This window comes from Leucopleurus acutus (genome assembly GCF_964270905.1).
Source record: "Leucopleurus acutus genome assembly, chromosome: 5".
Classification (NCBI taxonomy): Eukaryota; Metazoa; Chordata; class Mammalia; order Artiodactyla; family Delphinidae; genus Leucopleurus; species Leucopleurus acutus.
The window spans coordinates 143,437,290-143,452,922 of record NC_139147.1 but is presented as its reverse complement, the minus strand read 5'-3'; the positions used below and the strand labels follow the sequence as shown (position 1 = coordinate 143,452,922).

General features: G+C 36.6%; 1 protein-coding gene across 3 annotated transcripts in view; it reads left to right on the top strand.

Moving 5' to 3' along the window:
* Positions 1-15,633, top strand: part of TOP2B (DNA topoisomerase II beta) — a 67,072-nt gene that overhangs the window by 26,865 nt on the left and 24,574 nt on the right. For 2 of the 3 annotated variants that reach the window (XM_082839424.1, XM_082839423.1), the window contains exons 5-16: positions 2,011-2,156; positions 2,980-3,077; positions 3,792-4,004; positions 7,411-7,584; positions 9,468-9,569; positions 9,649-9,786; positions 11,662-11,800; positions 12,117-12,274; positions 12,407-12,532; positions 13,462-13,572; positions 13,658-13,763; positions 15,229-15,338. In XM_082839424.1, the coding sequence (XP_082695550.1) occupies positions 2,011-2,156; positions 2,980-3,077; positions 3,792-4,004; positions 7,411-7,584; positions 9,468-9,569; positions 9,649-9,786; positions 11,662-11,800; positions 12,117-12,274; positions 12,407-12,532; positions 13,462-13,572; positions 13,658-13,763; positions 15,229-15,338 (1,621 nt within the window). The remainder of the gene's footprint in view (positions 1-2,010; positions 2,157-2,979; positions 3,078-3,791; positions 4,005-7,410; positions 7,585-9,467; positions 9,570-9,648; positions 9,787-11,661; positions 11,801-12,116; positions 12,275-12,406; positions 12,533-13,461; positions 13,573-13,657; positions 13,764-15,228; positions 15,339-15,633) is intronic. The other variant, XM_082839425.1, reaches the window with a different exon arrangement.

Genomic DNA, 15,633 nt, shown 5'->3' with positions numbered 1-15,633 from the left:
GTTTGTTGACTTTTTGTGTCATTCTGAGATGTTTAGTATCTGTAATTTTCCATTCGTTTTCTTTCTTCATTTCCTTCAGAATTTTTCTCTATAATTTTAAACTCCATGAAGTGTCTTGTTAAAAAAAAAAAAAAAAAGTGCTTAATAAGTTACAGGTTTTAAGCCCAAGCTAGGAACTATTTGGAAGTCTAAAAAAGTAATGCAATCACAGCCCTTTTTCTAAGGCCCACTATTTTGACATCTGCATTTAAAAGGACACACAAGGTAAAGTACAGTAGCTAATTTGAAACCATTACATACTTAAATATTCAGCTGTGTATTCTGTAGAGAGTGTTTACCCACAAGTGAGCTAACCTAATTATGTCCTGAGGTCTCTCGTAAATACTTTCGATTTTTTTGCAAGTTTCAATATAAGGAGGGTTGGGAAACATTGTTTTAGGCTGGGTAAAAGGCTTGTGGGAGAACTGAAGTCGTAAATTGATCCTTGAAGTTAAGGTAAAATTTGGCTAGACAAAGAGGGAAAAGGTAGTATAGGCAAGGGAAAGACCAGTAAACAAAGAAATGGAAGAATTGGGAATGAACATGGACAAGTAATAAAACTGACCTGCAGGAAAATAGGATGCATGTTGCAGAATAGTGGTAGTTCAGTTTGACTCTAAGTGATGATATGGATAATGGGCCTGGAACATGCAATAGAAGACACTTAAACTACTGATGTGTCCTGGAGCAAACAGTAGTGTGAGGAAAGCTGTGGTATCAGAATATAGTTAAGGGGAGTGGCTAGCTCTGTGTTTTAGCAGTGTTGCAGTAACAATATTTAAGGTGATGCTAATTTAGACTCCTATACTGGCATTTGGAATGAAGGAAGGTCGGATACTGCTGAAACGAATCTAATAGGACAAATTAATGTCTTGATGATTAAACGACTTTAGAGAATGATCAGGAGATATGAATAAAAATGATATCAAAATTTAAGTCTCCGCGATTCAGAGAGTTGAACCTATATTGTAGAGCGAGGGAAAGAAGATGATGTGTTGTTATTTTTTATTTTCTTTTTCTTCTGAAAATTTAATTAATTTCCTCCTGGATCTTTGATTTTCATTTTGGCTTTTATAACTTTTTTTTTAGTTGTAATAACTACTTCTAGTAACTCTAGAGAGACTAGGCTATGTATGTGTGAGTGAAACAGTGTGTCTAAGAATAATTGTGAATCAGATTGGCAAATGGTAGCTTTTTAAGGTAATTCTCAGTGAAGTGTGTTTCTTTGCACGTTTGGCTAAGTGGGTAAAGGCATCGTAATATATACTACCCTGAAGCGATAGGGTAGGCAAAATTTTCCATCAGGACTGTGGCCTACGTCAAGTTGCTGTTAACTGTAGGAACCTCTACTCCATACCATTTAGGACTAAAATGGATGGTTTTGTGACTGAAAAACCTAAAAGACCTAAAATAGGTAATACTTAACATATTTTAAAACCATTAAGGTTAGTTTATAACAATGACTGCCACAATACAAACAACCCTCTAACATTTAGGCGGAGAATGGAGTACATTTCAGGCTGTTTTTCCCTTCCTGTCTGTCTGCCCTGCTCAGCAGTCAGGTAGGAAATAAAAATGGCCGTGGTCACTGGCCCTGCAGAGCCTGGGTTCACAGGTGGCTGACTGGTAGGGTGAAGCAGGAAGATCATGGCTAATATGTATGAAAAGAAAATGAAATTGATAGCTGGCTTGTTATAAAAGCTTCACTGCTTTTACTACTGAGAAGAGTTTCTTTTCCTGAGAAATTTTGCAGTATTACCTGCAGATCTTAGTGATCCTAATTTGAGTTATGACTCAGGGATAGAAATGTGTGTCCTCAGCAAGCATTTTCTTGGAAGACAAGTGAGTGTCTCCCAGTTGGTAATGGCTGGCAAACTCAGGTTTATTCTGGGTTACATTACTTTTGAGGTAAATTAATTGATATAGCTTATAACTATTTTAAGCTCCAAACTCTGCTTGTTTTATTTGCAGTGAATCTAACATCATAAGCATCTGGAATAATGGGAAAGGCATTCCGGTAGTAGAACACAAAGTAGAGAAAGTTTATGTTCCTGCATTAATTTTTGGACAGCTTTTAACATCCAGTAACTATGATGATGATGAGAAAAAAGTAACAGGTAAAGTCTGATTTAGGCTGATCAGAATTTTTATTGAAAAATATTGCCCTCTCTTACTATTTCTATATAAAATGTATAGTTTTATTATGAGAAAATCCTTTTCAGAGTTAATATATAAAAAAACTATCATGTTTAATTGTTTTCTTGGTTATAATCTGATAGAGACTTAACTTTCATAGTATGCTGACTTCTGCTAGAACTCCTGGAGCTCTAACCTGGCTAACGGTTTGGGTTTTGAATTAGAGTCCTGATGAAAATAAGATGTGTATGATTCCTGTTTATGTGAATTTGTTTTTACATAAGCACCATGTCTTTTGGTATCAATTAAATTGCTTTTAAACTGATTTCTTTAAGAGAGTCAAGATTGAAAGTCTAGACCCTATGAATAGAGTTGAAAGTGCTTTGACCAAAACCAGATGTTTTTCTACTTATTTACATTTCCTAAGTAGATTGATTTTTTTTTCCAAAACCAAGGCTCTAGGAAGTTATATAGATTAAAATTTTGTAATAGAGAAGTAACTTTGATAGAAAGCTCAGATTTCATACATAGACTTACTGAATTAAAGGAGATACAAAGCTTAATGTTTTTGAAGTTGTGATGAAGATAATCTACAAAATGCATATTTTAATTTTACTATATGTGCTAAACCTTAATTTTATTTTTCTTTAAATGAAAAATCTAAATATACTTTGCATTATCATCAATTGATTATTTCAATAAGTAGAAACTGTTTTGCAACAGACCTGCTGTATGGTAGGTGAGTTAACAAAGTTTCTTTAAAGTCATTGTCATTAAACCTTTCACATTTAATTGTTTTTACAGGTGGTCGCAATGGTTATGGTGCAAAACTTTGTAATATTTTCAGTACAAAGTTTACAGTAGAAACTGCTTGCAAAGAATACAAACATAGTTTTAAGCAGGTATGATAGAAATGTGCCTAATTTTTTTTTTTTTAAATAATCATGTTTGTTGCTTTGCCAAGATAATAGACCTTAGGTAAATTGCAGTGATACCCATATAACTTTTTTTTAAAGCATTAAGCAAGTAATCAGAGTAAAAAGACTTCAGAATGCCTGGGATATTTTACATAAACCTATCTTTCTCCTATTCCTTTAAAACAAACGCTTTACTTAACAGACTTTTCCTTTAACCTATTTAAGCAATAGGGAAAATGTCCTGACCCTCACAGGCAGATTGAAATACATCTGCTTAGCATGTTTGAAAAATTCCTTGTTGATTTGTCAAATTTACATTTCAAAATTTTATATTTCACTTTTGTAGACCTTTGAAAATAGTTTGAAATTTTACATAGGCTAAAATAATTTTGTCAGGAAAAGCATCATATCTTTTTAGTTTTGTAAAATTCTGTATGGTCATGTTGAAGAATTTGAAAGATGTTTTAACTAACAATGTATAAAGTTGTGCAGTTTATTTTGCTTATTTTCAGCATGAGGTTATAATAGCAGTATTTAAAATTTTTTCATTTATAGTATCAGTTTCAAGAATTTGGTTTGTTGTGAAGCTGGAAAACGGATATAGTTATGGTAAATGAGTGTTATCTCATTAGCTGAGTCTTTATGTATTATCAAATATAGAAGCATTATAGAAACATTTGAATATTTTTTCTTTTACAGACATGGATGAATAATATGATGAAGACTTCTGAAGCCAAAATTAAACATTTTGATGGTGAAGATTACACATGCATAACATTCCAACCAGATCTGTCCAAGTTTAAGATGGAGAAACTTGACAAGGACATTGTGGCTCTCATGACCAGAAGAGCTTACGATTTGGCTGGTTCGTGCAAAGGAGTCAAGGTTATGTTTAATGGAAAGAAATTGCCTGTAAGTGTCTTCTAAAATAGTTAATGCTTTGTTAATTCGTAGACAGCTTATAGTTAGATCTTGCTTTTCAAATCTAATCTGTTAATCTCTTTTGACCAGTGTGTTTAGATGATTCACATTTAAAGTGATTATTGATACATTTGGATTAAAATTTACCATCCTGCTATTTATTCATTGTATTTGTTTGTTTCTTATTTCCCTGTATCCTGCCTTCTCTGGTTTTAATTGAGCTTTTTTTTTATGATTCCATTTTATCTCCTCTATTTACTTGTTATTATACCTGTTTTTAAAATGTTTTTAGTGGTTGCCCTAGGGTTTATAATACACAGTTGTGAATGATTTGAGTCCACCTTCAAATAATTTATCACTTCATGTGTAGTGAAAGGACTTTACTTTTTCTTGGAAAGGCATTTTATTTTAAATACAGAAGTGTGTACATGTCAATCCCAAACTCCCTAACTATCCCTCCCTCCACCTTTCCCCCGCTGGTAACCACAAGTTCGTTCTCTAAGTCTGTGAGTCTGTTTCTGTTTTGTAAATATGTTCGTTTGTATCATCTTTTTAGATTCCACATATAAGTGATATTATATGATATTTGTCTTTCTCTGTCTGACTTCATTTTTATGATAATCTCTAGGGCCATCCACTTTGCTGCAAATGGCATTATTTCATTATGGCTGAGTAGTATTCTATTGTATACATGTACCACATCTTCTTTATCCATTCACCTGTCGATGGACTTGTTTCCATGTCTTGCTGTTGTGAATAGTGCTGCTGTGAACATAGGGGTGTGTGTATCCCATGTGTAGTGGAGGGACTTTATAACAGTACATCATACATTTCACTTTTACATGTGCTATAAACAACAGAAGAAGAAAGAGAATGAGGTGGAAGAAATATTTGAAGAAATGATGGCAGAAATGTTTCCACAACTAGTGATGTTGTTGTTAATGCTTTAAGCAGTCAGTTATCTTTTAGAGTAATTAAAAATACAATAAAGAATTATATTTTACCTTCATTTATTCCATTTCCAATGCTGTTAATTTCTTCGTGTGGATCTAAGTTTTTGATCTTAATCATATTCCTTCTGCCTGGAGATTTTCCTTTAATATTTATTTTCTGTAGAATAGGTATGCTGGCAATAGATTCCCTCAGTTTATGTTTGTCTGAGAGAGTCTTTCTTTTCCTTCACTCCAAAGGATACAGAGTTTCACTGAATGTAGAATTATGGGTTGATAGTTTAATTTTTTCAGTACTTTAAAAATGTCACTCCATTGTCTTCTTGCTTGCATGGTTTCTACTGTAGTTCATATCCTTCTTCCTCAGTAAAGTGTTTGTTTTTCCTCCGGCTGCCTTGAAGATTTTCTGTTTGTCTTTGGTTTTTGAGTATGCTATGCTTAGGTATATATATGGTTTTTTTTGTTGTTGGTTGGTTGGTTTTTTTGGTGGTGTTTTTTGGTTTTCTTGGTACTTAGTCTCTTTGGTGTTTTCTGAGCTTCTTGGATCTATTGTTTGGTGTCTGTCACTAATTTTGGAAAATTTTTGGCTGTTACTTCTTCAAATATTTCTTACATGCTTTTCTTTCTTTTCCTTTTGGTGTTCCAATTATGCATATATTGTAGGGTCCCAAGCTCTTGGACGTTTTGCTCTGCTTTATTCACTCTCTTCTCTTTGTGTTTTAGTTTAATTTCTATTGCTCTATTTTCAAGTTCATTGATCTCTTTCCTCTACTGTTACAAGTCTTTTGCTGAGCCTGCCAAAGGCATTCTTCTTGTCTTCTACTGTGTTTGATTTCTAGGATTTCCAACTGATTCATTCTTAAAGCTTCTGTCTCTGCTGAAGTTACATATTGTCTGCCTTTTCCACTAGAGATTAACAGATTAGCCATAGTTATTTTAAATGTCTTATCTGGTAGTTAAAACATCCGTGACACATCTAAGTCTGGTTCTGATGATTGCTTTGTCTTTTCAGACTGTGTTTTTTTCTTGCCTTTTGGCATGCCTTGTAAGATTCTGCTGAAAATCAGCTATATTGTGTAGGGTAATAGATATGGAGTACCTAGGCTTTAGTGTGAGGGTTTATGTTAATCTGGACAGAGATTGGGCCGTATTTGCAGTCTGTTGTTGCTATGGGCACCAGATACTTTAGATTGTTTTTTGTCCCTTCTTTTCGCTTTGGGCCTTCCCTTGGAGCTGCCCCTCAAGGAGGGTCTGTCTCGTGTTGCTCTCCCAGCTGAGAACCACTGTTGTTATCGGAGGCCTGCTAGCCTGGTTGTAGGTTGTGGAGACCCCCACGTCTGACTAAGTCTCCGGCTTCAGAGCACACAGTGAATCCGTGTCTCAGGGGTCTGGCATTCACAAGAGTGTCTGCCCCTCTGTTGGAGGTGGGGATTGTCCCTTTGTCCTCTGTTCTCTTGCCCTAGTTGCAGCAGGTAACCGCCAGTGTTCTCATTCAGTATCCTTTAGGCTCCCTGCCCTGCGGAATAAGCCTTTTAAAAATGTAAACTTAAATGAGATGGGGGTGAGGTGGGGTGGCCCGGGGCAGAATTACTTCATCCCAGCTGCAGTGATACTTCACCATGGCTTTCCAGCCCTGGAGTTGCTAATTGGCTCTATGGCCTTGCCCCCTGTGGATTAAGGGGTTTTTTGCTGTTGTTGTTGTTTTTCTTTTTGATAAGGGAGATGGGTCTGGGTGGGATTCCCAGTGGCTGCTCTTCTCCCCCAGCTGGCCCCATGGGGGGAACTTGTTCTAGATTCTCTCTGATCTGCCTGTGAAAACCTGCTGTACGGTTCCTGGAAAAGAGTAGGAACCCTTTGACCACAGCCCTCGAGTTCTTCACACACTCACGCAGGTCCACATGTGTCCTGTAGCAGTTAATCAGAAACTCTGGCTTAAGGCTCCTATGGGCTTATATAACCAAGTAGCTTCTGTCCCAGTTAAGCAAAAGGCTTAGGTTCTGTGTCTCCCTACAGACACCTGTCTGTCTTCAGACTTAGGATGGCCAGCTGTCCTGTGATCCCAAGCTTTTGAAGATACATAAAAAATTTGTCACCTTACCAGCTGTTTCTTCTCCCTTACCAGGGAGAAGAAAACAACTTCTTTGTCCTCTACATGTCAACTCAAACTGGAGGTCTACTTGGTCATTTTAAAAATTTAAACTTTTGAAAAATTTTATAATAATTTACCTGTCCAGCTGTCCCTTCATAACCTCTCTTTGTCAAGTACATACGGAAATGAATTCCTTTTTAAAGGGCAGAAATCAAGGAGTAGAATAAGGTTGGGATCTGCAGATTGAGAGGTGTTGTGAATGAGGGGAAATGAGAGTATGAGTACCTGTTGGCATTCACCTAGTTCAGCTGCCAGTAGGAGAGAAATTGTTTCTTGTTTTTGTTTTCCAAATTATTAGGTAAATGGATTTCGCAGTTATGTAGATCTTTATGTGAAAGACAAGTTGGATGAAACTGGAGTGGCCCTGAAAGTTATTCACGAACTTGCAAATGAAAGATGGGATGTTTGTCTCACACTGAGTGAAAAAGGATTCCAGCAAATCAGCTTTGTAAATAGCATTGCAACAACAAAAGTAAGTACACTAATTCTGTTTCCAAGTCAGTGGTAGAACAGTGCTTCATTAAAAACAATAAAATAAACAACAAAAACAAAACCAAAAAATACCCAAATCTGCTTTTGTGAAATCAAAATTGACTTATGAAAAGAAAAGCTTATTTTCTATGAAATAGCTGTCTTATAGTTTAAACATCCATTGAGAAATAAGTTTATATGATTAGTGTTGATAATTGAATACATTTATATTTTATGACATTTAGAATGATAAATTCCTTATTCTGTGTTCTCTGAGTTTTGAGTGTAAAAGAACAAATAATAGGTGATGAGTCTGTTTTGGTGTCAGATTGTGAAATGTGTTAGCTGCCATTCTGAGGAGTTTGAACCCTTTTCTGTAGGCTTTTAAATTTCCAAATCAAATGAAATTCTTCTCATCTATAAGCATTTATCCATTGACCATAGTAAAATATTAGGCACGACAAGTGTGTGTTTTAGAATAAGCTAACGCAGTGATCTGTCATTTGTCACTCTTGTTCAAGTTTGAACTTATTTTTTTTATTTTCTATTTTTTTTATAATCTAGCATCACTTTCTCTAGTCAGCAGAAATCTGTATCAGATATGATTGCATTTTGTTATGTGTAACAGAAACCCAGTATACAGTGGTTTGTAAACATGTAAAGGTTTTATTCTTCCTCGTATGACTGGGGACTGATGGTAGGCAGTGTTAGTCTGGTTCGGTGACTCCAGAGTGTCATCAGGGACCTATGCTCTTCCTGGCTTACTCTTCTGCCACCCTTAGCATTTGGCTTTCGTTCTCATGCTGCACCCTTCCAAATTCTAGGGAGAGGGAATGAGTTTGGGCAAATGCATATGCCAACTAGAGCCTCTCCCCTTTGATCAAGAATGAAATAGTTTTGGGGCTTCCCTGGTGGTGCAGTGGTTGAGAGTCTGCCTGCCAATGCAGGGGACACAGGTTCGTGCCTCGGTCTGGGAGGATCCCACATGCCACAGAGCGGCTGGGCCCGTGAGCCTTGGCCGCTGAGCCTGTGCGTCTGGAGCCTGTGCTCCGCAGCGGGAGTGGCCACAACAGTGAGAGGCCTGCGTACCGCAAAAAAAAAAAAAAAAAAAAAAAAGCAATAGTTTTTCTGGAAGCCCCATCCAGTAGACCTCTGCTAGCATCTCTGGCTAGAACTGGGTCAAGTGGCTACCTCTAGCTGCGAGGGAGTCTAGATTGGTGAATATTTTTAATTGGGTATGTTGCCAGTTAAAAACAAACAAATTGAGGTTTGTCAGTAAGGTAAAAGGAGAGAATGGATATTGAATGGACAACTGTCAATGGCTGCCATGGCCCCTAAGTGTCAGTCTTGTGAGTGTTACTGCCACCACCAGGCCAGTGTTTATTCTCACTTCCATGTTTCTTTTTTTTTTTTTGTGGTACGTGGGCCTCTCACTGTTGTGGCCTCTCCCCTTGCAGAGCACAGGCTCGGAACGCGCAGGCTCAGTAGCCGTGGCTTACGGGCCCAGCCGCTCCGCGGCACGTGGGATCTTCCCGGACCGGGGCACGAACCTGTGTCCCCTGCATCGGCAGGCGGACTCTCAACCACTGCGCCACCAGGGAAGCCCTCCATGTTTCTTTTTATTCGATTGCTTTCACTTTGTATGGAGTCTTATGGAGTTGCTAATTGGCCCTGTGGCCAAAAAGACTTTATTTTTTAAATCCCAACTCTGGCATTCTGAGACTCATCTTAACTCTTTGGAAAATAGGGTTAATAATATAGTCATACTGAATTCACAAAGTTGTGGTGAAGATTAAACACTCATTCTAGAAAAAAATGAATATGTAACTATTTTGCTACCTTAACTATAGAAGATTTTGGATTCTACTTTTTGTCCGTCTTCAGGGTGGACGGCATGTGGATTATGTAGTAGACCAAGTTGTTGGTAAACTGATTGAAGTAGTTAAGAAGAAGAACAAAGCTGGTGTGTCAGTGAAACCATTTCAAGTAAGTGATGTTTTATATATTCTGTTGTATTAAATAATATCAGTTCTGATATTAACCTTTTTTGATATGTTTTCAACAGGTAAAAAACCATATATGGGTTTTTATTAACTGCCTTATCGAAAATCCAAGTTTTGATTCTCAGACTAAGGAAAACATGACTTTGCAGCCCAAAAGTTTTGGATCCAAATGCCAACTGTCAGAAAAGTTTTTTAAAGCAGTGAGTAAAATCTGTATTATTTTTCAGTGTTTTTTATTTTGTTTTTTTATTGAGAGTTGATTAAGTAGTTTTCTTGATTTATTCTAATTATTCTAAATCATTCTAATTATTTGGATTAGTTTCTTTCTTATATTAATTGTGGGTACAGGCATACTTATCCTAAAAACTGGTATGCTTGATTCTGAAAACTTCAGAGGGTAGATAGACACTGTTTCATAAAGCAGTCGATTATTTTGCCAAGCATTAAAGTGGGGACTCATGTAACTAATTGTGTTTTTAGCTTCGCATTGTCCTTTATAAAGACAGATTTGCCTCTAAAAAGTGTACAGGTCCTTATAGGACTCCTGATTTCATCCTTTCTACTTACTTCAAATTCATATACTGATTTTTACCTTTATGTAGTTTTTTAAAAAAAATTTTGGTAACATATGCATAACAAAATTTACCATATTCTACATATTTTAAAATTTCATTTTACTTTGTGCATATTTATTTAGGCTGCCTTAGCTTTTCTGAAACAAGGTGAGAGTATAAATAAATAATAAATCTTCTATTTATAACTGAGCCTTGTGGCTGCTAATAATTTCTCATAGCCTCTTATGTATCAGCAAGATTTGCCTCAGTTCTCTTGTTCACCAGGACCATCAAACATATATTAAATGATCATATCTAAAATGCCCTTAAATATGTTTGCCCTGGGAATGTAAAGATGAATAAATTACAGCCCCTCCTCTTTGGAAGTTAATAGTTTTTTGGAGGAGTATCATGTAATTGCAGTAGAACTAACATTTTTATCAAATTCTGGTATTGGAATTTCAAAGGTAGGGTCTTACAAACAAAAAGAAAAGTTTTTTAGGTTTTAGTTAAAGGCCTATAGAATAGTACTGTTGGGTCTAATCATAATGAATTCTGAATACAGATGACCCAGTGTTAATGATAGCCCAAATTTCTGCCCTCATTAACAGTTGTAATTTGATTTTAGATTTTACACATTTTCCTTTTTGGCAGAGAAAGTTTAGATTTGACAACATAGTTCACTTCTTTTTATATCTGAAACATTCCAGAAAACTATTTCATACACCTAAAATCATACACTACCCAGGTTGATGAAAAATAAATAACTCCAACTTTGTTTGGAGATGCTTTACTTTTTGTTGGGGGGAGGTTTGACATCTTGTCACACATTAATTCACTGCAGAATGACACATATGTAATGTTGAAATCCTTAGTACCAAACTTTTAAAAAATAAGGACTATTCATAAGGTTTTTTTTGTTTTGTTTTTGTTTTTTTGGCCACTTCATGAGGCACGCGGGATCTTAGTTCCCCGACCAGGGATTGAACCCGTGCCCCCTGCAGTGGAAGCACAGAGTCCCAACCATTGGACCACCAGGGAATTTCCCATAAGATCTTGAGTTTATCCTAATATTCCCTTCATGTTAATATTTCTTTGTCATAGGGAATTCAAGATTCACATTTTTGTGTTGAGGGACATCAAAAATGTCAGTGTCTAAAATTTCCCAGGTAGTAAATTCAAAGGTGGATCAGCTTTTACTGTGTTAATTTTCACAAAACTAACTTGTAACAAAAGCTATGTGTATTTCTTATGGAGTTTATTGTAATAGAACCGTTTTCATATGTAGTAAGGTCGACCTTTTTTTCATGTGTTTACATTTCAGTACAATAGGTCATTGTGAATAGCTGCCTGAGTTGTTTTTACTGTAGTTAGAATAATATTTACCAGCATATATCACAATTATTATCATCACTACTATTGTTTTGCCTTATAACTGCACAGATTCCAAGTATTACACTAATTTTAGCTAAGTGTATAAACTTCTGGCTTGCTTGTATATTATTACTCTTTGATTTTTAGGCCTCTAACTGTGGCATTGTGGAAAGTATCCTGAACTGGGTGAAATTTAAGGCTCAGACGCAGCTGAACAAGAAGTGTTCATCAGTAAAGTACAGTAAAATCAAAGGTATTCCCAAACTGGACGATGCTAATGATGCTGGTAAGGTTCAGATTTTTTTTTTTAGATTTTAAGTTTGTGTTTATTCAGTTAGAGACTGTTTTAACTTTCCACATATAGAGCATAGGGTTCTAAGTTCAGAGTATGGTTTTACTTCACTAAAATTGCCATAGGTACCACAGATTACTAATTTTCGGGGGGCTGGAGTTCCATAAAATGCACTTAATTTTTAAGTTACCCTGAGCATGGTGTAAGATGCTCTTACAGCGCTCTGTGGTCACTGCGATCATCAGTCTCTCGGCTCTGCGCTGTCATGGGCGGACTCGAGAACTTTGGAATGTGTGTCCTCTGCCCCCAGGTGGCAGGCACTCCCTGGAGTGCACGCTGATACTGACGGAAGGGGACTCTGCTAAGTCGCTGGCCGTGTCCGGACTGGGCGTGATTGGGAGGGACAGGTACGGGGTCTTCCCCCTCAGGGGCAAGATCCTCAACGTGCGGGAGGCCTCTCACAAGCAGGTGCGTATCTGCGCCCGTGCCCGCGGCACTTGAGTGCCTCGCTAGCACTGTGAACTTTATGCGTCCCTGCGACTCACCTTTGGTCTCTGGAGACACTCTAAAACACTTTCCATCCTTTTCATGTTTGCACAGATCATGGAGAATGCAGAAATAAACAATATCATTAAGATAGTTGGTCTACAATACAAGAAAAGTTATGATGATGCAGAATCGCTGAAAACCTTACGCTATGGGAAGATTATGATTATGACTGATCAGGTTAGTTTAAAAGTTGCCACATATTAAAACATATCTTTTTCAGAATGTCCTTTTGATATTTGTTTCATGAAATTTGTCCCAAGATGGTAGACGCGGAAGTGATTGTGTTTACATCCGGGGGAAGATACTGTTTAATGGCACAGTTTGTGTGAAGCACATTCTACATTATCTAATTTATGGTAACCACCTCTTCGGTTAGGTATTTTAAAAATATTTTTAAATGCAACAAGTATGGGAAGAGTAGAACACACTGTAGTATTATGGGGTTGAAGCCCACCTATCTATAAGCAGGAAGGAAATGGTGAAATTTACAAGAAAGATTAATCAATAGGATAATGGCTAATATTTGTATATGATGGCATAATTTGGCATGCACAAAAAAATTGGAGGACCTGAATAGTGAAATAGCAGTAATTAGGAAAGAAGTAGAAAATTGAAAAGGAAGAATTCCACATGCATCCAACTGCTTGTCTCTTACGTCCTCTAATTGAAAGGATTTCGAGAGAAAATATTCAATGAGCAGCTGCTGTATAGTTTTAAGCAGAAACGTATCAGTTTTTATGTTAAGAGAAGACTTGTGAATACCTGTACTCCATGGATTTCTCCTTCCAGTGAAGTAGCATTATAACCCTGTTTCATTAATTTCCATCTTTAAATCATTCTTTTAGTGAAATCTGGGCAAACTATTAAAAAAATGGTAGCATATTTAATGACAGAAAGATTTAGTCTGTCACTTTGCTATATTCTTTATTTCAATTTTAAGAAAAAAATTCTTTACGGTGATCATCCAAAGAATGTTTTGTAAAGCACAGTTGTAAAATTTGAACGGAATTTTGCCTCATTGCTGCATTCATACATCTAAAAATTTGGTTTTGTAAGTAATTATATTTCATAAGTTATTATAGCACTCTTTACTAACATTTATTTAGGATCAAGATGGTTCTCACATAAAAGGCCTGCTTATTAATTTCATCCATCACAATTGGCCATCACTTTTGAAGCATGGTTTTCTTGAAGAGTTCATTACTCCTATCGTAAAGGTACTATTTACATTAATATATTTTTATACTGTTGTCTTAAACAGTAGCAGAAAATCTAATTTTTTTTTTTAATTATTCATTTAAGGCTAGCAAAAATAAGCAGGAACTTTCCTTCTACAGTATTCCTGAATTTGATGAGTGGAAAAAACATATAGAAAACCAGAAAGCCTGGAAAATAAAATACTACAAAGGTTTGTATTCTAAAACACTTAAATTTTGTGAAGTTACTACTGACGTAAATTTATTTTTATGAGAGCATTGTAAAATATTTTGAGAGTTTGTCTCTCTTAGCTTTTAGAAACAGCTATGGCTGATTTTTAAAGAATTGTTCGGGGGCTTCCCTGGTGGCGCAGTGGTTGAGAGTCTGCCTGCCCATGCAGGGGACACGGGTTCGTGCCCCGGTCTGGGAAGATCCCACATGCCGCGGAGCGGCTGGGCCCGTGAGCCATGGCCGCTGAGCCTGCGCGTCCGGAGCCTGTGCTCCGCAACGGGAGAGGCCACAACAGTGAGAGGCCCACGTACTGCCAAAAAAAAAAAAAATTGTTAGGGAAAATTTTATGTAAGTAGAGAGAGTGGTATAATGGGCTTCCCCGTGTTCTTAAACAGTCACCATTCTGCAGCCAGTCTTGTTTCATCTGAACTCTTGTCATTGCCACTCCATTAGTTTGAAATAACTTCCAGGCATTAATTATATCTATACTACTTTAGTATGTATCTCTAAGAGAATTTTTTTTATTGTCCATAATACCATTATCATACCTTTTTTTAATAACCTTAAATATTCAATCCAGGTTAAAATTCTCCTGATTGTATTAAAATGTTCATTTTTATGGTTTTTATTTTTTTTTTGAATCAGGATCCAAACAAGGCCCACACATTGGTTTTGGTTGATAAGTCTATTTAATCTTAATACATTACTTCTCTTTTCATATTTTTTCTTGTAATTTATTTGTTCAAAAAGTTGGATTGTTTGTCCTGTGTAATTTCCCATATTCTGGATATTGCTCATTATCCCTATATATATATTTTTTCTTGTGGAGAGAACATTTTAAGATCTTCTCTCTTAGCAATTTTCTTTAATTAATTAATTAATTTGGTTGCACTGGGTCTTAGTTATGGCAGGTGGGCTCCTTAGTTGTGACTTGCGGGGTCCTTGGTTGCGACTCGCGGGCTCCTTAATTGTGGCATGTGGGCTCCTCAGTTGCAGCAGGTGGGCTCTTTAGTTGTGGCTCATGGGCTTCTTAGTTGCGGCATGTGAACTCTTAGTTGCAGCATGCATATGGGATCTAGCTCCCTGACCAGGGATGGAACCTGGGCCCCCTGCAGTGGGAGCGCGGAGTCTTATCCACTGTGCCACCAGGGAGGTCCCTCTCTTAGCAATTTTCAAGTATACAATATAGTATTATTGACTGTAGGCATTATGCTGTACATTAGATTCCCCAGAACTTACTCATCTTAAACTGAAAGTCTGTACCCTTTGACTGACATCTCCCCATTTCCCTCTCCCCCCATCCCCTGGCAACCACTGTTTTACGCTCTGTTACTATGAGTTTGACATAGATTTTTTTTTTTTAGATTCCATATATAAGTGAGATCATACAGTATTTGTCTGTCTCTGTCTGGCTTGTTTCCACTTTTATTTTTAAAATTGTGCAGGATTGGGTACCAGTACAGCTAAGGAAGCCAAGGAATATTTTGCTGATATGGAAAGGCACCGCATCTTATTTAGATATGCTGGTCCTGAAGATGATGCTGCCATTACCTTGGTAACACAGTTCATTTAAAAAGATCTCTCCTAATATCCATTCCCTCTTTCTGCCATACTTTTCTTCCAATCTTGGTTTTCTGTGATAAGTCTCTTTAGAATTCTAAGCCCAACCTAATTAATCTTGGTGTCATTCCCCATCACCGCAGATTATGTCCTGCTTTCATAGTTCTTTAATTCAGACACCACTGTTGAAGTGTATTTTTGATAAAAGCATATTGGAAAAAAGTTAATTTCCCAGAAATTAATAATTAGTTATTTGCCTTTATAAATTTTAATTTTATAATGAAATTCTT